General features: G+C 43.9%; 1 protein-coding gene across 2 annotated transcripts in view; it reads right to left on the reverse strand.

Annotated features, from left to right (window-relative positions):
- Nucleotides 1–226: 226 nt before the first annotated feature.
- LOC120936224 (cytochrome P450 2K4-like) overlaps nt 227–26,114 on the reverse strand; it is an 89,671-nt gene continuing 63,783 nt past the window's right edge. For both annotated transcript variants that reach the window (XM_040348418.1, XM_040348419.1), the window contains 5 exons: nt 25,792–25,968; nt 16,287–16,428; nt 13,955–14,139; nt 5,741–5,882; nt 227–526 (listed from right to left, as the gene is read on the reverse strand). In XM_040348418.1, the coding sequence (XP_040204352.1) occupies nt 348–526; nt 5,741–5,882; nt 13,955–14,139; nt 16,287–16,428; nt 25,792–25,968 (825 nt within the window). In that variant the 3' untranslated portion in view covers nt 227–347. The remainder of the gene's footprint in view (nt 527–5,740; nt 5,883–13,954; nt 14,140–16,286; nt 16,429–25,791; nt 25,969–26,114) is intronic.

Below are 26,114 nucleotides of genomic sequence, written 5' to 3' on the forward strand. Positions count from 1 at the left end.
AGATGTATCTATCAAACCCAAAGTTGTTGTTATTAATTTTTCTGCAAATTCAACTGTATTCATCAGTATCTTTTGATAGTGAGAAGAGACAGACTCTTTGAGGAGGAGTACTGGGCATCCGCAGACAGCGAGAGATGCAGGTCCTGAGCAATGCCGTGGAATTGGGACATTCATCTTCACAGTTCATTATTTTATCTTGTTCAGTTTTACAACATGCAATTTTCACCAATCTGGAGGTGCCTTTTATTTCACTATTGTAACCACATTTCTACAAATCAAAAGCATTCTTTCTGAAAAGAATAAACCTTGTTTACAATTATTATTTGTATATTTTCTGCCGGTTCACTTTAACTGCGAGGAATCGCACAAATATTGTGTTTAATTGGAGGGGTTGTGAAGCCAACAGCGCCGGTGAGGTCCAGTTTTTCTCCAGGTGGAGCCTGAAAGGTGAAGTTTTGCAGCAGTGTTGTAAAGAAGAGGAACAGTTCCATTTTGGCCAATGTCTCTCCAGCACAACTTCTTTTACCTTGAAAACAAAATAAAGTATAAAATCATACAAAATGAATAAGGAAGAATATTGACTTTTACAGCTGTAGGACAGACATCTTTCCATCTTCGTATCTTTCAAGGTCCAGTTGGGGACATACCCTATATTCCCAAAAGTATTGGAACACCTGCCTTTACATACACATGAACTTTAATTGCATCCCAGTTCAATATTGAGTCATATTGCAATATTGACAGGGCTGCTATTAAATTTAGTTGCCAGGTGATAGTTGCATTGGTCAATTGTTTTCTCCCTAATTCTGTAATTCTTGCACTTCTTTCTTCTGTCGCTAGGTGGCATTATAGCTGGTGACATTGAATAAGACAAGGGCAAAGCATGGACAGATTATGAATGAATGGGGTGTCTCAGTCAATGGGCAGGGATTTTATTTAGTCCCTTGGCCTGCTGGGAGCGCCTATTTTTTTGGATGAAGTCAGGTGATCGGGGTTCTGCGCCACCTGGGCAGCTGTCTGGGTGGACGTGTGTCGTATTGCCCCGGGTTGCTAGGCCAGAAACCTAAAACCTATCCCGGGGACATCTGGATTCTAGGCTGTCTGAGGGCCTATCCAGAAGCAGTAAAAGCAGTGTAGGGTTGGGACTGCAGGCTTGTAATGGTTCCCGCCGGCCGGGGAAACCGGTTGTGGTCGGAGGTAGAGGTGAAGCTGTCGCCACTAAGGGACCATCAGAGCAGAGCAGACTTCTCGCCAGCCGGGGACGGTGAAGAAGTAGGAAAACTTCAGTAAGTGCCAAGTCAGGGACCCAGCGGGACAGCAGAGGTGACACTTGCGAAGCATCAGTGAGTGCCAAGCCAGGGACCTAGTGTGTCCGCAGGGGTGAAGCTTGAAGGGTATCTGTGAGTTCCAAGCCAGGGACCCAGCAGGGAAGTGGGGGGTGAAGCTTGAGGAAGATACTGAGTGCTACCAGTGGAAGAGCTCAGGGGATCCAGGGCTAGTGGATGTTAAGTCTAGTGAGAGAGATTGGGAGTTTGTAGAGTGAAGACCCACAATGAGTGATATTGGGGTAAACTAAGAACTGTTCGTGTTGCAAATAATTGACTTCAATTGCCATTAGTAACTGCTACCAGATTGTTGCCATAGGAGACAGCCATCCTACCTATACAGAAGTGGTGTCCAGCTGGAGGCCTTCACCTGTATAGCTGTCTGCCTATAGAAGTCTCAGAGTCTGACAATTATATTTGCATCTACCTAAGGGTGTCCTGGACCCAACCCTCTTTACAGTTCTGTTTAAGAGACAATAAATCTCTTTGCATTCAAAAAGTGTCTGGCACCCACCCTTTTCATCTTGCACTACACCCACCGTGCTTAGCACCCACTCTACACTGAAGGATGTTAGATGTCCCTAACTATGGAGGTCACCATTCGGCCTCGAGGTGCCCGGGACTTTACTACATGGAGAACGAGACATTGCCTTTTATTCTTTTCTCCCTCTACTGAGATACTGACAGGGCTTTCTTTCAGCCGTGTCGTGTGCAAAATACAGTTCTGAGCCTTGATCATACTCATTATTTGGCATAACCATTTAGTCTAGGACTAGCATCACTGCCACAGATGCGCTCTGGCAGTGTAGTTACAGCATTCGGTAGATTAAACTTTATTACTGCTCATTGCCTGTACTTGCAGTGTCCTTGCTACTGTCATTGCAGAGGCGGCTCTTAAATTAGGCAAATTAGGCGGTCGCCTAAGGCCTCGTGTTCACAGGGGCCCCGTGACCGCCTAATTTGCCTACTGAAGGAAGAGTAGCACTGGCATAGATAGCGTGGGCAGCCGGTGGACCCGTGCTGTCCCTGGGTCCGATGACCCGGCCAGCCGTGGGAGTCGGGCCTCTGACAGTGCTGCCTGTGCTGCATTGAACAGTGAGGGGGAACTCCTGCTACCTCCGCCCGCAGGTCATGTTCTCTTTATCAGCACAGCAGCACTTGATGTCAGGCAGAGTAGAAGACTCCGCCTGACACGAGACTTTGACAGAGATGAGGCGCAATTACAGGAACCCTACTCTGTATCTGTGTCCATCCAGCAGCTGAAAGCCCTCCCACTGGCGGAAGCCCCCCCCCTACCCGCTGGACACCGCGGACACAGATACAGAGTATGGTTTTTGTAATTGCTCCCTGCAGCCTCATCTCTGTCAAAGTCTCGTGTCAGGCGGAGTCTTCTACTCTGCCCGACATCAAGTGCTGCTGTGCTAATAAAGAGAACATGACCTGCGGTCAGAGGTAGCGGAACTCAGGAGCCCTGAGAATTTGCACCGTGCACAGTGTCGGTGAGTAGAGGGCTGTGCGTCAAAGATCATAAAGGCAAAGGCTGGGTAGGACTACGGGACTACAATCTCCAGCATGTCTATGTAGGAGGCGCACTTAGTGTGAGGCTGGAGGTGAAAGCTGGACGGGCCGTCTCTGTAATCCTACAGTAGTACAACACTGTCCACATATCCTAATTATCACATCAGCCCCTACCCCTCTTTTCCTTCTACCTCCCCTCCTATGGGGCTTCCTCTGCCCTATAACCCTCCTACCGCCCCCATTATTTCTCTCCTCCCTTCCCACCCCCTCCTCTATATCACCCCTCCCCCATGTCCTATCTTCCCTCTCTGTCCTTTCCCTGTTTCTGTGCACTCTCTCCTCTACCCCTCCCTCTCTCTATCCCCCTCTTTCGATCCTCTCCCCCTCCTTCTCTCTATCCTCTCCCCCCTTCTCTCTATCCTCTCCCCTCCCTCTCTCTCTTCCCCCTCCCTCTGTCCTCCCTCCCTCTGTCCATGCCCCCTTCCTCTGTCCACTCTCTCCTATCCCCCTTCCTCTGTTCACTCTCTCCTATCCCCCTTCCTCTGTCCACTCTCTCCTCCCTCCCTCTGTCCATGCCCCCTTCCTCTTTCCACTCTCTCCTCTCCCCCTTCCTCTGTCCACTCTCTCCTCCCTCCCTTCCCCTGTCCAATCTCTCCTCCCTCCCTCTGTCCATGCCCCCCCTTCCTCTGTCCACTCTCTGCTATCCCCCTTCCAATGTCCACTTTCTCCTATCCCCCTTCCTCTGTCCACTCCCTCTGTCAATGCCCCCTTCCTCTGTCCACTCTCTCCTCCCTCTCTGTCCATGCCCCCTTCCTCTTTCCACTCTCTCCTTTCCCCCTTTCTTTGTCCACACTCTCCTCCCTCCCTTCCTCTGTCCACTCTCTTCCCTCCCTCTCTCTATCCTCTTCCCCCTCCCTCTCATTTCCCCCTCCCTCTCTATCCTCTTTTGACCCCCTCCCTCTCTCTCCCCTCCCTCCTCTCTGTCTATGCCCCTCCCCTCCTGTCCACTCTCTCCTCTCCTCCCTCTATCCTCTCCCTCCTCCCTCTTTCTATTCTTCCCCCTCCCTTTGTCCACTCTCTTCTCCATCCCTCTCTTTCTCTCCTCTCCCCCTCCCTCTTTCTATCCTCTCCTGCTTCCTCTGTCCACAATCTCCTCTTCCCCTCTCTTCCTTCCCTCCCTCTCTCTGTCCCCCCATTCTCTCTTCCCTCTCTCCCTCCCTTTCTCTGTCCTTCCCCACTGTCCTTTACCCCCCCTCATTCTCTCTATCCTCTTCCCCTCCATCTGTCCACTCGCTCCTCCCCCATTTCTCTATCCTCTCCCCCTCCCTCTATCTTCTCGCACCCCTCCCTCCTATCTCTGTCCTTCCCCCCTGCTCTCTCCCCTGTCCTTTCTCCCCCTCCCTTTCCCTTATAGCTTTGATGGATGACCTCCTTTACCAGTAGGGTGGAGATGGTGGGCCCAAGCATTCTACAACAGTGGCTGGTCAAGATTTGCATAATTGAGCACCCAAGGTTTATGGGTTCTGAGGTATGTGACCTTAAACCCGCCAACAGATAGGACATGGGAACCTGTGTGTGATGTCACACTCCAGGCTTTACCATCCATTGTCAATTGCTCTCTCCTCTCCCCTGCAGCAACCGCTGACTGACAAATGGGATCATGTGACCAGACCGGAGCTAAAAGTCCACGGGTTAGGGGGCGCAAATTACATGCCTTGCCCAAGGCGCTGACAACCCATGCTATGTCACTGGAGGGGAGAGCCCAGCACTGCCACCTTGCGCTGCCAATGTTATTCCTATATGCCGCTTTCAAATGGCGATCTGCAGACAAGACACACCCAGGGGAGAGCAGAGCACAGCCTGGAAAAGATAGGGATGATCTTGGTGAGCTCGCTGGTGTGATATGATTCAATAACATGCTGGAATCCTTGAGGACTGGCCATGGGTGGATTGCCATCAGTTTATTGTACACTATACATTGCAATGTAGTATTAATTTTCTATCTCTTTAATTATTCTTCCCATTACCGCATGAGAAGGCCTCATGTCTAAGTTTTGCCTAAGGCCTCACAAAGCCTAGAGCCGCCTCTGTGTCATTGTTAATCTATTTTATGCTTGCCTAGTTACTAACCATATTGGATGAAAATAGATTAAGGGGACACTAAAAGTTTGCTTATTTTTTTAAAACAAACATGTCATACTTGCCTACTCTGTGCATGGGTTTTGCACAGAGTGTCCCTAATCCTACTCTTTTGGCATCCCTCTGCGCCACTCCTGGCTCCTCCCCACATCGAGTGCCCCCAAAGGGAAGCTCTTCCCTGGGGACACTTGTGCGAGCGCTCTTCCGCGTCCATTAAAAAAGACAGCAGGACTCGACCGCAACCCCCAGGTCCCACGTCATTGGATTTGATTGACAGCAGTGGCAGCCAATGGCTGCACTGCTATCAATCTACCCAATCACGACCCAAGACACTATTGAGAGCGGGTGTGCTTGTTCACGGCGCCGGAATAACAGGATTCCGGTAAAACGGGGGCTCTGAGGTGCTGCTACACTAAAGGAGATTTTTCACCTTAATGCATAGAATGCATTAAGGTGAAAAACGTAGAGTGTTTACAACCCCTTTAAGTTTGCCTTTACTACTTGGTTTGGTGACTGTTTTCTTTGATATAGAAATATTACTGGGTACTGAGTATTTCTTCCAGTGACTTCCTGTAATATTGTTTGTTTGTGCACTCAATCTTTTGTGCCAGATGGGCTGAGGTTCTTGAGAAGGTTGAGGCAAAGAACAGAGGACCTATCCTATTTAGCAACTTTTAGAAGGGTAGCGCTACAGAGCCGTAGAGGGACCTTTAATACATTTGTGACAATTTAGAGTTCCTCCCCTTTGCTTTACTCACCTGCAGAAAATGGTATAAAAGCTTCATTATTAACAAAATTTCCCTCTGAATCCAGAAAATGTTGAGGGTAAAACTGTTCTGGTTTCTGAAAGTGTTCTTTGTCTCGTAGGACAGAATACAGTAATGGTATAACTTGGGTTCCCTGCAAAGAATATATGAGAGAGATATTCGGATGGATCATATGTAACAGTTATTTGTTAATGGATCTGTTCAAGGTGCACTCTAATCAAAACTAAAAATGACGTACTGAAATACATTTAGAAAGCACAGGCGACCAACTTAGTCCTTCAATCTTACTATCCAGACATTGCTTTAGTAGGGAGTGGGGAAATGCAATACTCATTTCTCAAAAATTCACACATCTGCAACAAAACATTAAGATTTAAAGTTGTATGCTCCTCTCCTGTCTCCTGAAGAAGCAGCTGGGATCATGAAACATGTAGAGGATAGTACTTTTTCTGGAGATAATGTTTCCCTATATTTTGTTACATTGATATTTACACTCTAGGATCATACATATCCACTAAGGGGAACCATAATCTGTAAAATGAGGGGGTGCATCATCTATTTTATCCATATGCCTTGCTATATGTTTGTTTTTGGATACATTTTTGTAATAGAATTGTCTTTTTATATGAACAGGTGTACTGTTTCCATGGGGCACTGAAAAAGTCCAGGATTAAAGCGGTGGTTACCCCTAAAACTAATTTCTAACAATAGATTCGTAAGACCCATTACACTGCGGGTAGGCTGGCTTTTTTTTTTTTTTTCGTACATACCGAGATCTCCCCGTCTCGTCCCTTGGCGGTGGGCGTTCCTAGTTGATTGACGTTCCTCGGACGGGCGCGTACGTGACGTCACGACTTTCCGAAAGAAGCCGAACGTCGCTGCGCATGCGCCATATAGAGTCGGCTCTATACGGCGCATGCGCAGCGACGTTCGGCTTCTTTCGGAAAGTCGTGACGTCACGTACGCGCCCGTCCGAGGAACGTCAATCAACTAGGAACGCCCACCGACAAGGAACGAGACGGGGAGATCTCGGTATGTACTAAAAAAAAAAAAAAAAAAGCCAGCCTACCCGCAGTGTAACGGGTCTTACGAATCTATTGTTAGCAATGTGTTTTAGGGGGAACCACCCCTTTAAGTAAATTGAGGGAGAAGATCTGTTCTAAAGAAGGGTCTGTGCTGGGGTAAACACACCTTCCCCATTCTTCATTGTGGCAATGTCAGTGATTTTCCCTATATCAGGGAACAGACAGACAATCACTGACGTCACACGTCCTGCCCCCCTACAGTTGGAAACACATATGAGTTCACCCTTAACCCCTACCGCACCCCCTAGTGGATAACTCATTTACTCCATTGTCATTTTCACAGTAATCGGTGCATTTTTATAGCACTTTTCGCTGTGAAAATGACAGTGGTCTCAAAAATATGTCAAAATTGTGCAATGTGTCCGCTATAATGTCGCAGTCATGAAAAAAATCGCCAATCTGCACCATTAGTAGTAAAAAAAATATTAATAAAAATGCCATAAAACTATCACCTATTTTGTAAACGCTATAAATTTTGCGCAAACCAATCGATAAACGCTTTACCAAAAATAGGTAGAAGAAAACGTATCGGCCTAAACTGAGGAAATAAAATGTTTTTTTATATCTTTTTGGGGGATATTTATTATAGCAAAATGTAAAAAATATAGAATTTTTTTCAAAATTGTCGCTCTATTTTTGTTTATAGCGCAAAAAATAAAAACCGCAGAGGTGATCAAATACCACCTATTTGTGGGAAAAAAAGGATGCCAATTTTGTTTGGGAGCCACGTCGCATGACCGCGCAATTGTCAGTTAAAGCGACACAGTGCCGAGTTGCAAAAAGGGGCAAGGTCCTTAACCTGTATAATGTTCCGGGTCTTAAGTGGTTAAGCAACAGACAGAATGGATCCATGAAATACAGAAGTTGTCAAACAAACCTGATTTCCTTTTATGAAGAGGTAAATAAAACCTTGGACAGTGTGGGGTGGTGGTGGACATGGTATACTTGGATTTTGCAAAAGCGTTCCATACAGTTCCGCACACACGGCTCATGTGTAAGGTAAAGTCTACAGGCTTGGAAATATCAGTTTGTAAATGGCTAGAAAACTGGCTAAAAAAAAATGAATTCAGAGAGTAGTTCTTTAACGATTCTAACTCTGAATGGTCTAAGGTTATCAGTGGTGTACCCCAAGGTTCAGTGTTGGGACCCTTACTTTTTAATATCTTTATAAATTATATAGGGTCTGGGATTATAAGTACCATTTCAGTTTTTGCAGATGACACCAAGCTATGCAGCAGAATAACGTCCTTATAGGATGTCTCCAGTTTACAAGACAACCTTAATGCTCTGCCTAATTGGGCGACTATGTGGCAAATGATAAATGTAAAGTTATGCCCTTGGGGGCTAAAAACATACATGCTAGGGGGAGTACAACTGGGGGAATCCATAGTGGAGAAGGATCTGGGTGTTCTGCTAGATCATAAGTTTGATAATAGCATGCAATGTGTTGTGATTATGATGAAGAAAAAATATATTTTATAATCTGGTGGAGATGTTAAATTCTGTTAGGCCTCAAGACTAGATGAACTAAAATTATTTGTGACTTCATATGTTTTCCAAGTTTTAATGAATTAACCATTCTAACATTATACAAGCCTTATGTTGAAACTAATTACGGTAGCTTGAACAATAGTGGCTCTTTGCACAAAACCAGAAGATATTTACCTGTCTTTTTTGAGTAAATAAAAGCGACAAACGCCGCCATAGAAAAAGTTTAAAAAAATTCTTATTACATAAAAATCATCCTAGCGAAATATTGTGTTAGGTTTTAGGAGTTGTGTGGACAGCTAAACTCTGTCTAAATATTCATTGAGTTTGTTCAAAGGTCATTTAAACTGTCTATTCAGTGATATTATTAAATACATGTGGTCATAAGTAATTCAAATTATATATTATATTCTAGGTCACAGATACGATTATGATACTAGTATCTACACTGTTTCTCCGAAAATAAGCCCTACCCCGAAAATAAGACCTAGCGTGAGTTTCTGGGATGGTTGCAATATAAGCCCTACCCCAAAAATAAAGCCCTAGTTAAAGTCCTTGTAAAAACATGTAATCCGTTCTGTAAAAAGATTATATAATGTGCAGTGTGTCTCCCTTTTGTAACTTTATTGTGGAAAATACCTTATTTACAGCACTGCTGGGCGCTCACGTGACCCGCCGGAGCTCTTATCCTCTCCTCCCGGCTGATGTCAACTGTTTTTTTTTTTTCAATAAAACTTTATCAAGCCCCTCCCACTGCAGTATTTAGAGTGGGGCTGACGTCATTGGGGATCTTGGCCCCTCCCTCTGCAGTATTTGGAGTAGGGAAGAAGAGCTCCAGCGGCTCACGTGAGCGGCAAGCGGCACTGTAAGTAAGGTATTTTCCACAATAATGTTACACAAGGAGACACACTGCACATGATATTATCTTTTTACAGAACGGATTACATCATTTTATAAGGTCTTTAAACAAAGGTTTATTTTTGGGATTACAGAATTTCACAATGCTGACTCCAGAGCTGACAGGGGGAGAAATTTTTTTGTACATACCATAAATAAATAAGACATCCCCTGAAAATAAACCCTAGCGTGTTTTTTGTAGCCAGAATTAATATAAGACCCGGTCTTATTTTCGGGGAAACACGGTACTGACCTAATGATAATTCTTTCAAAAGGTAAAACAATAAGATTTTGATGTAGAACAAATTATAAGTAGAATTGTTTTAAAAACCCAATCAGTATTATGTAAGACATATGAATTGTATAGAAATAGAGAACGCCGGCGCTGTCGGATGAACTGGGGGGGGGGGGAACTGCAGCAGCACCTATGGATCTGATCCTAACAGAAAAAGTGATAATAATGTAAAGTATGGTAGCTGCGCTGTGAGGGAGGGAATGGGAAGGGGAAGTGAAAAGGGAATGAGCAGTAAAGGGATCGTGGGTGAACTAAACAGTGAAAGAAAAAAAGGGGGTGTCTGATGATACTACAATGAACAAATTGATGAAAGTGAACAGCACCAGTTATAATTACAATTCATATGAAAGTAAAAAAACACCTATAATCCTGTAAAGATTTAACAGTGAAAATACATAGTAAAATGGCTACTACATATACAAACACCAAAACTAGCATAAAATAAGTGGAAAAAAGGTGCAAAACTATCAAAAATCACACATGTGATAAAGTCCTGTCCATAAATAAGGATCAGATCTAGCAGTCCAGTAATTCCTCCACAGAACAGTGTCTAGATGAAACACCTCCACCCAAAATGCAACGTGAAAAAATGAAATCAAACATTTACCTGTTCGAGGTACCCTCACAGTGTCACGCTATATGCATTGCATATATCCTTTCTTTTCCATGACACACATTGGTCGCTGAGAGCTGTCTTAGGAATCAGGAGGAGGTGTTTTTTCAGCCCACTTATCCAGCTGCGATCAGTATCTCTGTTAGCTGTTTGGACAAACAGCCGTGAGGTGAGCTGCTCAGGGCTGTCTTAATGAGTGGGCCCACCTGGGCACTGCCCAGGGGCCCCAGCTGCATGGGGGGCCCCTGCACTTTTCCCAAAGTAGCTGGTCCTTGATCCCACGCTGCCCAGAAATTGGGGGCCCAATGGTGCTGGGGGGATATCTGGGGTGTAGAGGGGTCAGAGTGCTGGGGAGGCATCAGTCTAGCAGCTTTGTCAGTATGTAGTATTTCCCCACTGTTTCTTTGCTGTACAGAATGATTGTTCATGTAGTTAATGCAGAGTTCCACCCAAAAGGGGAAGCTCCACTTGTCTGCCTCCTACCTATTTGATGTCCATTTACCTGTGTTGCCTCAATTGTAGGGGCCCCAGAGCATTACTTTGCCCAGGGGCCCATGATGCTATTAAGACGGCCCTGGAGCTGCTAGCACACTCAGAGGTGTCATCACTGAAGATTTCATTTTTGCACGTTGCATTTTGGGTGGAGGTGTTTCATCTAGACACTGTTCTGTGGAGAAATTACTGGACTGCTAGATCTGATCCTTATTTATAGACAGGACTTTATCATATGTGTGATTTTTGATAGTTTTGCACCTTTTTTCCACTTATTTTATGCTAGTTTTAGTGTTTGTATATGTAGTAGCCATTTTACTATGTATTTTCACTGTTAAATCTTTACAGGATTATACTGTAGGTGACCGCGATATTGTGTCAATCTCGCTCCCTTTCTCTGCAAAATTGACCACCTACAAGCCCAGTCGCGGGAGCGAGCGCCGAGCCGGCTGGCCGCGATGGGGAAAAAGCCGTCATAGAAGCGACGGGGATCCGACTTGGATTCCCGCCAATTCTAGCCACGGCGTTTGGTATGAATCATGAGGGGGAATTCCACACCAAATTTTAAATAAAAAAACGGCATGGGTTCCCCCCCATACCAGACCCGTATCCAAGCACGCTGCCTGGCCGGTCAGGAAAGGAGTGGGGACGAGCGAGCGCCCCCCCTCCTGAGCCGTACCAGGCCGCATGCCCTCAAAGTACCCTGTCCCCATGTTGATAAGGACAGAGCCTATTCCCAGCAACCCTGGCCATTGGTTGTCGGGGTCTGCGGGCGGGGGGTCCCGGTGCATGATGGGACTGTGACGTCATAAGAGGCCTATATAAATCATCACACACCGGACACCCGGCCTTACAACGGGAGGAAGCGACGCGTCAACATCTGAAGAAAAGAAGAAGATGGAAGACGGCAAAGAAGAGCGGGCTGCGCCACTGCTAGTAATATGAATCATAATTATAATTGTTTAAAAATATACATTTAGCAGGTGTATATTTTTAGATAAACAAATATTCATCGGATACACCAGAATTATACATTTATCTATATATATATATATATATATATATATATATATATATATAACCATTTTATGTGATATTGATTAATCAAAATTATACTGAGAGTATTGTATATTATGCCGGTTACCAGAATTTCCCAATAATAGAAATATATATTCCTCAGCACCAATATAAAAACTACACATTATGAAAATAGAACATATTATTTAAAAGATAGTTCAGAACACATTTTTCTGCTCTCAGACATGCCTAGTGGTTTAGGGTGATATTACCTGAAACTCACTAAAAAGAAAATTATTAGATTTCTTTAACCAGTGGAAAAGAAGCCATACCTTTTGGGCTGAGCCTATTATTATTTTTTTGATCTTATTGTCCAAGATGGTATTTAGAGGCAAGAGATATGCCATGGAGGGACACTCACGAAGACTCAAAACACCTGATTACCATCAATCATACACGCCGACACATACACCATTCATCAACTCACACTTTTACATTCATGAAGATTCCTGAACACCTAGGGCCAAATCTTCAAAGGAGATACGCAGGCGGAACTGCTGTTCAGCCTGCGTATCCCTGTGCCTATCTTTGGAAACGATCCTCAGAAGGATTTTTCCAAAGATAGGCAGAAGATCCGACATCTGTAATAGACTTACACTGTCGGATCTTAGGATGCAGTACCGCATCCGCCGCTGGGGGCATTTTGAGTCGAAATGCCACTTTGCGTATGCAAATGAGTACTTAGACAGATCCACAAAGCTTTTTAGCTTTGTGTTTTCTGCGTAAGTTACGTTTTGCATGCGTAAAATTAGGGATGCTTTTACAAGGCCTAAACTGTTTAGACCTTGTAAAAACAAACCTTTTTTTCGATCGCCGCGTTTTTTTTTAAATTTCGAAGTTTTTTTCCCGGCGCGTAACTTTTTTTTTACCCGACGCAACTTTATTGTCCCGTCGCGATCCACAAAGCCCGGCGTAAAGTACGTTCGCGCGATGCACGTCGGGAAAAATTACGTCACACGCATGCGCCGAACGTCCGGCGCGGGAGCGCGCCTCATTTAAATAGGAATCGCCCCCTCGATCAGACGACCGCCTTGCGACGGAGGCACTTAAGTTACACGGCGTGTAATTTCTAGGTAAGTGCTTTGTGGATCGGGCACTTAGGTAGAAATTTAACGCCTGTGTAACTTAACTGCTGAAAGTTAAGTTAGGCAGGTTTTTTGAGGATTTGGCCCCTAATTCTTTTGAACTCGGAGGTTGCAAGAAGTAATTCATCTTTTAGAGTATCCATCTTGAAAGACACAGCAGCCATTCTAAAAACTCTGGTAACCAGCAATTCAGACCAGTAGCCGTTTTATAACGGGTAATTATGTTGTGTTGATTTTTATCTTATATTCATTTGTGTTCTCTTAAATATTGATTAATTGAGTATTATACAATTAATAATTATTCTCCCGAATCAATAACCACCTTGTAGATTTTTCTCTAAAGATCAATTTTTCAATATTTTTAATTTTGATAGTTTCCATTTTATTGACATAACAAACATATAATTTTATTTCACGTTGTTTATCACTTACTTACCTGCAGTATGGTAACAGTTGAATTTGTGTAATACAGACGTTCTGTTGAATTGTCATTTTACAAGGTTATTGATTCGACATGGAAGTTTATCATTGTGGTGTCATGGCGAAGGTACTACACAATTTAGCGGGTGTTTCAATTGATATTCAAGATTTTATGTAACGCAATCAATCTTTTAATTTCATGTAAATGTTTGTTCTTGTCAACCAATATATATAAATATTTTGTATGATTACATGTCTGGTGAAAACATTTCATATTTTTAGACTGTGCTCATATTCGATTGAATCTGTATCTTAAAAATATCAGCGTTAAAAATGACTTAATCATAAATATATGAGTATAGTATTAGGGCTTTGCTTAGGCAAAAAAAAAAAAAGTTTGGTCTAGAGTTATGCAAATTGACCAAAAACATGACAACATGCAGAGAACTGTAGTTTGGGTAACTTTAATTCAGGATAAACCTTTTTTGTTTTCCCTTCTATATGAGTAACACGTGGCTTCAGTAGCTATGGGGTTGCTTAAAGGGTAACTCCACTTTCGTGTAAAAAAATAGCAAATAAAGAAAAAATAATATAGGGTATACAATTGCGACACAAGTCATGCAATGTACATAGATCACACAGAGGAGAAAGTTCTTTCCTTAGCAAAAGTGCAGTTACGCTTTAGGAGTTGGCAACAAATGCGTTTAAATGTTATATTCTATTGATGAATGATAGATAAAATGTAATACTTACTTTGGGTATAAAAAAACCTTTGAAAATCACATCCTGAGTAGTGGCATGCGGCACATTTGTTGGCACGATATTGGCAAACCTTTGGATTTCATGGATAACGGCATCAGTGTATGGCATTTGTTTTCGGTGTATCAGGCAAGGCACTCCGGAACCAATGACCTTTTCAATTTCCTTCTGAACGTTTTCTGGTATTGAAAAATAGGCACACTGGTTTACATAATGATTTTTCGGCTTTTTTCTTAAGATATATCGAATCATTCTCAATCTTCTTGTTAGTTAAAATATAACAAATTTCAGCTGCATTTTTGTGACAGATAGTTTCTCACCATAAATTATTTCCTCAGTCTGCTATACAGCCGTGGCCAAAAGTTTTGACACAAATATTAAATTTTCACAAAGTCTGATGCAGTTTTTATGATGGCAGTTTGCATATACTTCAGAATGCCATGAAGAGTGATTAGATGAATTGCAATAATTTGCAATGCCCCTATTTGCCATGAAAAAAAAAACAAAATCCACTGCATTTGTGTAGAAGGCTACAGGGGGCCCGAGTAAGTCCAGCAAGCACCAGGACCGTCTCCTACATAGGATTAAGCTGCGGGATCGGGGCCCCACCAGCCCAGAGCTTGCTCAGGAATGGCAGCAGGCAGGTGTGAATGCATCTGCATGCACAGTGAGGAGAAGACTTTTGGAGGATAGTCTGGCGTCAGAAGGGCAGCAAAGAAGCCACTTCTCTCCAGGAAAAACACCAGGGACAGACTGATATTCTGCAAAAAGTACCGGGATTGGATTACTGAGGACTGGAGCAAAGTCATTTTCTCTGATAGATCCTCTTTCTGATTGTTGGGGCATCTGGAAAAAAAACTTGTCCAGAGAAGAAAGGGTGAGCGCTACCATCAGTCCTGTATCATGCCAACAGTAAAGCACCCTGAGACCATTCATGTGTGGGTTTGCTTCTCAGCCAAGGAAGTGGGCTCACTCACAATTTTGCGAAAGAACACAGCCTTGAATAAAAAATGGTACAAAAACATTCTCCAAAAGCAACTTTTCCCATCCATCCAAGAACAGTTTGGTGATGAACAATGCCTTTTCCAGCATGATAGAGCACCTTGTCATTAAGGAAAACGTGATAACTTAGTGGCTTGGGGAACAAAACATCAACATTTTGGGTGGATGCCCAGGAAACTCCCCAGGCCTTAATCCCATTGGGAACTTATAGTCAATCCTCAAGAAGCAGATGAACAAAAAAAACAAACATATTCTGACATACTCCAAGCATTGATTATGCAAGAATGGGCTTCCTATAGTCAGGATGTGTCCCAGAAGTTGGTTGCCAGCATGTCAGGGAGCGCATTGCAGAGGTCTTGAAAAAGAAGGGTCAACGCTGCAAATATTGACTTTGCATAAACTTTATGTAATTGTCAATAACAGCCTTTGACCAGGGCCGGACTTACCATTGGGCTTGACTGGGCTCAAGCCCATGGGCCCCGCCCAATAGGGGGCCCTGGGCTCAATCGCCGCAACCCCCCGTTCGAGGCAATCCCCTCCCGCAATTTCGAGGCAATCCCCACCCGCAATTTCACGAGAATCCCCTCCCGCAATTTCACGGCAATCACGGCACCCCTCCTGCTCAATGACTTCGGTGGATGGATGTAATCCTCTGCACCCCCCCCCCCCCCGCTCAAAAACTTCGATGCTCCAGGGAGGAGCTGCAGCTGTTTAAGGGGGCCCCAAAATAGACCGGCAAGCCGACGCCGACTTTGGTCGATCGGCGGATTCCCCCCTGCTCAACAACTTCTATAGGTTTTTTGTTTGCTCCAGCCCCCCCGCTCAACAACTATGATCGGTCGGTGGTAGCAACCCACCCCCCTTCTCTGCTTCAGGGGGCCCCTTTGATTATTAAGCCCAGGGGCCCCCACCACCCTAAGTCCTGCTCTGCCTTTGACACTTGTGAAATGTTTGTAATTATACTTCAATATACCATAGTAATATATGACAAAAAGATCTAAAAACACTGAAGCAACAGACTTTGTGGAAATTAATATTTGTGTAATTCTCAACATTTTTGACCATGGCTGTAATTTTAACCTGTTCAAATTTTTTTATTGAAGCTGTCCCTCCTGATATCAGTGTTAGCTTTAGAACTCTCAGCAATGACAGTAATGTTCCCTATTCATGATCAGGAGGCATGCATCATGGACAAATGACCTTTAACCCAGTCACATGGCCTAAGCAGTTGTTCGGGAGTTGCCATGTAATTGGGAAGATTGAGGTGAATGTTTAATACTGCAGTGATGCTCGAAGAAGACAGCACACAAAAGGAATCACTTACTTTGTATTTCTGGGTATTTCATCATTAGCAGGAGGCCCCATCGGAGAGTGGTGGAGGTTGTTTCCATTCCAGCAGCAAACAAATCCATCACCAGAATTGTTAGATTTGTATCACTGAAATATAACTCTGGGTTTGGTTTTTCCTGAAATTCATACAATTCAGAATACTTTAGTTTTTATGTACAGGACGGATAGAAACATCTTCATACTTAAAAGTACACACCTAATTCTCAAGTGGCTTACCAGCTACTCTGACCCCAAGATGGGAGTCTGGCTGCACCTTATCCCAGTATCCCTATAGGATGGATGGATATCAGGAGCCAAGATTCCAGGATGGGTTACCATACGACCTGGGATAAAGTGCAGGCATAGGAGGGGAGAATATGGGATTCCCACCTAATAGTAAATAGTGCAGTACTCACCGATATTATCGGGGGGTACAATCCAATATACAGTATAACAAAAATAAAAAAAATAAAAGAGACAGACTGCTGCACACCCTACAGAGTTAACTACAAATTTATTAAAGTATTATCAAAAAACACACATGTATAAGGCATAAAAACAGGTCCCCGAAAGGTAGGTGGACCTACCCAGATAATTCCCTATGGACACCCCCCCCAAAAAAAAAATTAACGGCATATACTAGTAACTAAAAAGAAAAAAGCTTGATCTTCCAGAAGGAAGATCAGAGTCTATAAGTAGCGCACCCACCCTCCACACAACACACAGATACCCCCCCTAACATAAAGTGCAGGCAGACCCCCATCTTGGGGTCAGAGTAGCTGATAAGCAGCTTGAGGCTTTACTGGATTATTTGTGAATGCTTTTAAATAAGTTCTTATTTACAGTTTTTGATATATATATATATGAATGTTTATTTGATTGATTAATTGTTATTACTTTATAAACTCTACATTGATAGCGCAACACGTTTTTTTTGTAATATTAGTTGTAATTTAGTTGACTAAAATCTCCAGTACATGTTAGTCGACTAAAATCAAATGGGTTTAGTAGTTAAATTGTAATGCATTATTTAAGCATTTGTCTAGAATTTCCAAACTCATTATATACTCCTGGAGTAAAAATCTAAAAATATGTTATTATTTATGGTATTAATGATTGAACATGCACTACAGCACATATCTCAAACACAAGGCTTGTGGGGCAAATTGGACCCTCCAGGCCTAGTCATGTGGCCCTCGCACCCAGTTTTGCAGCTGGAACGTGGCAGAACTCCATTCTGCCACCTCTAACTTTCACCCTCCGTTCCATGCAAGGTGAGGCAAAGCCGTCCACACAGGGAGGTACTAGAGTCAGGCAAGGTAGGAGAGAGATGTAAGGAAGCTTTGGGGGAGGGGGTTGCATACTGTGCATAACGCACCCCTAAACCACACACTCTGTACACAGCACACCCTTGAACTCTGTATGTAACGCACTCCTGAACACTGCACTCGAAGCATAGCGAACCTCTGAACCCTTCACTGTGTACACAGCGCACTCCTGAGTTCTGCACTCTGTACATAATGTACTCTTGAACCCCGTATTTTTTTACATATTGAATCCCAGATACAACCGGCCCATTAAAGGCCAACCATACTGCTGATGCGGCCCATTATGAAATGGAGTTTGACACCCCTGCACTACATGCACAGATTTAGCCCTAACCAAGTTTCATAAACAAACAACTTGGCCAGCAGAAGAGAGAGGGTATATTACAGACTGATGAACTGTTATGATGGTGTAACTATCGTTGGTTAGTATTGTTCCAGTATAGGGTTTAGAAGGGGTTGCTCTTTATGCCAATTGTTTGTTTCACAGTATATTGCTTGCCACTGTTCAGCTATTTGCAGTATTTCTTGCTATTGTTTGACTATTTGCTGTGTCATCATTGTTGTTTATATACCTTTGGTAATTGGGGTAGTACATATATGTCTGCAATAAATATTCTTCATTCAGCGAGGTGCTTTAGAGCAGTGGTCATCAACCCTGTCCTCAGGGCCCACTAACAGGTCAGATTTTATGTATTACCTTGGGTAGATGCAGGCTAGAATACTGCAATCACTGAACAGCAAATTATATCACCTGTGATATATTTCAGTTATCTTGCAAACCTGGCCTGTTAGTGGGCCCGGAGGATAGGTTGATGACCACTGCTTTAGAGTGTGTGGTCCTATTTTTAGAGTTGTGGGTACAGAAACAGGGGACCCTAAACATCCAGCGACTCCTTTGTGGGTAAGTGTTACATCTATTGGGGGGGGGGGGGCACAACTGAACTCTGGGGAAGGGGGCGCAGCCCTCCCCAGCACCCCCCTAGATCCAGCTATGCCTACATTCCTAGTTCCACATGTTACCTGTTAGCCAGAGCTCATTTGCTAGACTCAGCTGTTCACATGCCTTTTTAACTGAAGCTCTTGGGGCTCCCTCTCTCTGCACAGACATTGCATGTGATTTGAATAGAAATGTATTGCTTTCCTATGGGAATCACATGCAGTGTCCCGCACGGCATATATGTGAACCCAGCCTACGTGGTTGATTTACTTAAACTGGAGAGTTAAAATCTGATGCAGCTATGCATGGCAGCCAATCAGCTTCTAACTTCAACTTGTTCAATTAGGCTTTCACAAAAAAACTGGAAGCTGATGGGTTTCTATGTAGCGCTGCACCAGTTTTTGCACTCTCCATGTTTAGTAAATCAACCCCTAAGGCCCCTTACACACGACCGGATCGATCTGCTGAAAACGGTCCGCCGGACCGTTTTCAGCGGATAGATCCGCTGCGACTGCTGCCGGATTTCTGTCTGATGGTTGTACACACCATCAGACAGAAATCCGCGCGTAAACAATATGTGGGGCGTGGCCACGCCATCGCCGCGACGATGACGCGGCAACGTGGGCGGCCCTGGAAGTTCAAAGCTTCCACGCATGTGTCGAATCAGTACGACGCATGCGAGGGATGGCGGTCGGTCGGACGTGTCCGGTGAGTCTGTACAGACGACCGAATACGTCCGACGGACAGGTTTCCAGCGGACAGATTTCTTAGCATGCTAAGAAATTTTTATCCGCTGGAAACTGTCCGATCCGCGGGACAATTGTCCGCTCGGGCCTTCACACGACTGGATCTGTCCGCTGGAACTGGTCTGGCGGACGTGTGTAAGGGGCCTAAGTCAGTACATATGCTGCCTGTTAGTCTGGAATGGTGATGAGTTTGGGTTCAAATTGAACGAGGTTGCAGCTGATGCACACAAAGGGGCGGGGATGCTGATGATATTATTGACCTAATATAGGCACCAATATTCCATGAAGATGACCTGATTCAGAACTTGAGAACAGCGTATTCTACACTTTCACAATAAATTATGTTTGTTTACTGCATTGAAAAGTTCAAATCGGGGGGGGCGTGGCCAGCAGCCGAGGCGGATGGCTGTGTAAGGAGAGAGCTCCACGAGACCCGCTCGAATCCAGCTCCATCCAGCGACACAGCAGCATTTTTTGGGCACCATTCGACTGTCCCTCACCCCGGGGAACCCCGACGCAGCTATGGGGAAGAGGAAAAAGGAGAAAGGGCTGAGAAAATTGACGGACTTCTACCCGTCGGCAAGCACGCCTAGGCCGCAAGATGGCGCCGAGGCCTCGGACTTGCAGTTCGGCCCGCGCCGCGACGCAGCAACTCCACCGCACGGCAAAGGCTCATACCCACTGCACGATAACGGCAGAGGCTCATCACCCGACACGTCGCCCATACAAAGCCCTCAAAAATCGGCACCAAAGACGTCCTCATCCCACAGATATGCAGGTGAGCCAGGGGATGGGTGTAACTCGCATGATAGCACTAGTGACTTTGTGGAGCAGATTAACGAGTTCCCCACAACAGGCCAACCCCTTAGCGACACAGTAATGAGGGACATGTTGATTACCCTCAGGGGCTCCCTGCACAAGGACATGATGTTATGTGTCACCCAACTTAAAAGTGATGTTTCTGCCATTGGGGATAGAATCTGCCATGTTGAAGATAAGATGGGGGAATTCACAACAGCCCACAACGAACTAGTGGATGCCCACAATGATGCTGAGGGAGAAATGCAAGCCCTGAAAGAGAAATTAGCTGATTTGGAAGACAGATCTAGAAGGAATAACATAAAATTAAGGGGAGTAGAAGAGGCCGTGACCCCTGCGGAGCTCCGGCACTATGTTCAGGCCTTCATAGCAACCATGCTTCCTGATGCCTCTACTAATGAAATCATAGTAGACAGGGCCCACCGGCTTCCTAAACCAAAATATCTGCCTGAAAAGGTACCAAGGGATGTCATAGCTCGGGTACACTTTTTCCACGTGAAGGATGACCTCATGCGATTTACCCGAAAGAATCAACCTCTACCGGGACCCTACTCTAGTATCAGCGTCTTTGCTGATCTGTCCAAGCACACTATGATGGCGCGTAAGAATCTGTCCTCGTTTACCAAAATTCTTCAAAATCACAAAATCCCATACTCCTGGGGATTCCCAACCAAACTGTTGGTCACCAAAGAGAACCGCACTTATACGATTACCACCATTGAAAATGGGATTGCTCTGGCCAAACAATGGAACCTTCTCCCCGAGGAAACTGATGTTCCTGTACAGAATCAGAATCTCCCAAGATTGTCCCCAGAGTGGCGACAGAAGTGACACTCTTTCCCTTCAATGAGCACTGTTATGCTCCTCTATTTCCTTCTCACCATAGGAATGTGTAGTGCCTTAAAAGTTCAATCACCAGAGTAGCTGGCTCTGGGTCTCGGGGAGACATATCCCCCTATCTCCATTGCGAAAATTCTCGCACTTAGTGGAACTGTTCGTATGTTCTTATTGTTTTTGTTCATGCTATTTGTTTTTTTATTTTATGTTTTTACTGTACCAAGGGACTTCCACATTGAAAATGATCTTTCTTCAGCACAACTTTTATCCGCAAACACCTCCAGCATTGCAGGAACATTGCAGCTCTGGAACTTTGAAACAATGGCACCATCTTCAGGTAAATTTAAGGTACTACACCGACATATAGAGTGTCTCTCACCTCACATGGAGCATATCTTACTGTTACTGCCATGACGATTTCAATTGTATCCATGAATGTACATGGCCTTAACAGCCCCTTTAAGAGATCTTCCATGTGGTCAGAAATGGCCAAACTCAAAGGAGACGTGATCTGCATCCAAGAAACACATTTCATGACTTCTAACCACCCTAAATGCTCACACAAGGCCTATCCACATATCTATCAATCCACTGCTCCTGTTAAGAAAAGAGGTGTTCTGTTGGCTATTAAGCATTCAGTGGCGTTTAAATTACATGACCTGGTGTGCGACACGAATGGAAGGTACATAATCCTGACCTGCGATCTGAATAATACAACCTACACTCTGGTTAACCTATATGCGCCAAACAAAAGACAACCTAGATTCCTAAACTCCTTACTGAGGAAAGTCGAGAAAATCAAAAAAGGTTCTCTAATTCTGTGCGGTGACTTTAATTGCATACCCGACAAATCTATGGACTGTTCTCAACCACAAGGAACACGCAGAACGGAAATCCGATCCCTAATTCATAACCATAATTTGTATGACACTTGTAGATGCCTACACTCCTCAGAAAAGGACTACACCCACTATTCCTACCCCCACAGAGCGTACTCCAGGATTGACCTGATTCTTTCTGATTTACCTTTACTGCAAAAAACTTTGTCGGTTAAAATACACTCTATAACATGGTCGGATCATGCTCCTGTGTCCATCTTACTTCAAGATGGAGGTTCATCCTCTCCGACTTATCTGTGGAGGAACAACGTAGACTTGCTTTCTAACCCTGTCCTAACAGATAGAATTGGATTGCAACTTAAAGAATTTTTTACCATTAATGACACTGGTGACACCTCTGTTGCCTCCCTGTGGTGCGCACATAAGGCGTTTAGCAGGGGCATTTTAATTCAGGCGGCTGCCAGGCAAAAGAGGAGGAAGGCAAAACAGTTAAACGACTTGCTAGAGGAGCTTAAAATACTGGAAACACAACATAAGCAAAAACCCACCCCAGATATAGAAGACAAACTATTCCTATGTAGACACAACCTTCGCCTACTACTGATTACAACCCATCAAACATATCTACGACGGTCTAAGGCGACATACTATGCCCATGGTAACAAAGCAGGGAAGGTCCTGGCGAGATACATAACTAAACGGCAACAATAGACCAAATTGCCCTGCATCAGGGACCCTCACTCTAATGAAATGGTTAATCACCCGACACATATAGCAAATGCATTTATGAAATACTATAGTGACCTTTATAATCTCCAACTAGACCCTTATACTATACAACCCACTGATGTAAACATTAACTCATTTCTTGATGCAATAGCTTTACCCTCATTAACTACCGAGCACCTATCAACACTTAATGCCCCGATCACAATTACAGAAGTCACTGACACCATACATGCTCTTCCTAATAATAAATCTCCAGATGGTTTCACTTCAGAGTACTACAAGGTCTTCTCTACGATCCTTGCTCCATCCCTATGCACCCTGTTTAACAGTATTGCCTCCTCCTCTATGTTTCCGGAAGAAATGCTTCAAGCCACTATTGTGACATTGCCTAAACCGGGGAAGAAGCCCGATACCCCACCAAATTTCAGACCTATTTCTCTCCTAAACACAGACCTTAAGGTCTATGCGAAGATCATAGCGAACAGGCTGGCCAACATTACCCCTTACCTGGTTAAACCTGACCAGGTAGGATTTGTTAAGGGACGCCAAGCTCCTGATGGCACAAGGAGGCCATTTAATTTGATTAACCTATTAGAAAGTAGAAAGACCCCAGCAGCTTTATTGGCCCTAGACGCAGAAAAAGCGTTTGATAGGGTGCACTGGGGCTATCTCAGAGCTACCCTACAAAAATTTGGCCTGCAAGGCAATATTCTCTCAGCAATTTCGGCACTGTACACACGACCCTCGGCGAGAGTTTTCACGTCTGGTGCCATGTCTGACCAATTTTATATCACGAACGGCACGCGTCAAGGCTGCCCGTTATCCCCTATAATCTTCACCCTGATGATGGAGCCCCTAGCAGAGACTATTAGATCCAACATAGGAGTATCAGGGATTAAAATAGGAGGAGAAGTCCACAAAATAGGCCTCTTTGCAGACGATGTAGTACTGACAGTAACAAATCCGGCTTCTTCCTTGGCAAAGGCACAAGAAATCTTGCAGCAGTTTGGTACAATATCCTATTATAAACTGAATATAACAAAATCCTGTATCCTACCCATTAACCTTTCTAAATCATTAGTGGCATATCTCAAAGATAGATTTCCATTCCAATGGATGACTAAATCCCTCTCATACCTAGGTATAAAACTAGTCTACCCTTCTGCCCAAACATATAAGGTGAATTTCGAAATGCTCCTCGCCACTATTAAATCAGACCTTGAACACATCACAACATTTGAAATGTCGTGGCTAGGTAGATGTGCAGCATTAAAGATGACCCTTCTGCCTAAAATAATCTACTATTTTAGGACCATTCCTGTCACAGTCCCTGAAGCATTCTTCTCACAAGCTGAACGGTTGTTCAGGAGGTTCATATGGCAGGGTAAAATGCCCAGAGTGACGTTCGCCACTATTCAAAGACATAAATGGGAGGGGGGTGTAGGCTTCCCTACCCTAAGGAACTACTATAGGGCGGCGATTCTGGACCAAATGAAGGCGTGGTTTGACCCAGTTCCATCCAGACTTTGGGTAAAAAATAGAAAAGGCAGTTCTTAGGGAAAGGGATCTTCCGGCACTTCTGTTGGCTAAACTGACAAATCTACCATTACCACGTACTGTTTTGCCTTCTATTGAGACTACACTCTCGGTATGGGGAAGTATACAATCCCATATAGACCCCACGACTAAAAATAGACGCAGACTTACCGACCTGGCATTAGCGGAACACTTGATATCTGACTTGACAACTACCTCATGGAGACAGGACGGACTGACAACCGTTCAAGGGGTACTGAATAGTCACCCCACTTCACATGCATACTCGTTTACTAGACTACAACATTTCCAAAATTCGCATTCTAATTTAACCTTTGAACTCCCAGTAGATATCTGGTCATATCTTTGTACATCCTATGGTAAACCACGGGGTCTTTCATGGTTCTATTCCCTTCTACAACACAACAAAAAATTCTCTAAAACATCCAACATGACTAATTGGGAAAGAGACTGGGACCACTCGTTTCCACTTGCAGAATGGACGAGGGCGATCAAATTGACGTACAGACATACCCATTGTTCTAACCACTGGGATAATATGCTAAAAATTTTGCATAGATCCTACCTTACACCAGTTAGACTAGCATTGATCTTTCCCTCCGAAACTTGCCTCTGTTGGAGGCAGTGCGGAGCCAAGGGTAATATCTTCCATATATTGTGGGATTGCGAACGTATTCGCACTTACTGGTATGATGTGTTTCAGTTAATGACCTCCGTCACAGGTTTATATATACGTCCAACTCCTCCTTTAGCCTTAATGAACATCTCTGCCACCTCCATTCCGGTAGCATTGAGAAGCATAGTAATACATATTTTGATAGCTGCTAGATTAATGCTTACATCAAAGTGGAAGACAGCTCAGGTTCCTAGGTTAGACGAAGTAATACAGAGAGTCTCGACTCAACATTCATATGAAAAATTATTTTCTTTTCAAACTGGCAATTCCCGCACTTTTTACGAACAATGGCTACCTTGGACTTCTAAATTTCCTGGTTAAAATACTTTCTTAAACTTAAAAGACAACTAAAGTGGACCCATTCGGTACAATGTTCGATGTGTTAATTATTCTCTTTTTAATTTATGTTTTTTTGATACTTGTTTTTTTTTTTCCTGTTACTACTTTAATTACTCTTATGATTTATATGCCTCATGTCATCACGTTACTGACATATTGGTTTTCATATAGTGACTCTGACCCCTGCCTGGGGGGCACACCTATTTGGGTTGGCCCTACTGGCAATGGTATTCTACCCTACATAGGCATTGACAGAAGCACACCCTGTTGCATGACATATGGTCAATGTATTATGACATTCTCTAAGTTACTAACATTTCTTTTTATAGGGGACCGTGGCTCCACATTGTGTAGTAGGATGCGCGGTCTCCGACCCTGATTTTCCATATGTAACATGTAGTAACTATAATACATGCAGCTCAGATTGAATTATGTCTTGTTGACCATCTCTTTGTGGACCTGTGTTGTCCCTCTTTTTTTTGATGTCTTGCCTATGCATGTGTTTATGTATAAACCCAATAAAAACTAATTGAAAAGAAAAGTTCAAATCAATCAGTTTTGGGGACGGGGCCCTGTGAGGTAGGCTGTACGGGGCCCTATGATTTCTAACAGCAGCCCTGACCATTGTCACCACCAGTTGAGCTTGTCCCCTTTTGCAACTTTAATGAAAATGAGCAGGTAGGTTCTGTATACCTCCCTTTGTTTGACAAGGAAGACATCAATTAAATTCCTCTGATCATTGACATCCAGCTGGTTCCTCTGCTTGGTGAAGGTTTCTCTAATAAAAGACTTCAATTCATCTGCATTTGGATTGACTTCTCTGTGACTTCCAGGTAACCATCGGACCAGAGATGGAAATGCATTGTACAACTAAGAGAAGAAACATTCGGTTAGTTTCCTGATAATGACAAGTATCCATTTTCTATGAACAGAAAAAAAAAATCACCAAATTATAGGTATATGAAGTATATGTATTTTTTAACCACTTAAGCCCCGAGCCTGTTTTTCAGATTCGG

Source organism: Rana temporaria, chromosome 4 (assembly GCF_905171775.1).
Source record: "Rana temporaria chromosome 4, aRanTem1.1, whole genome shotgun sequence".
Lineage (NCBI taxonomy): Eukaryota > Metazoa > Chordata > Amphibia > Anura > Ranidae > Rana > Rana temporaria.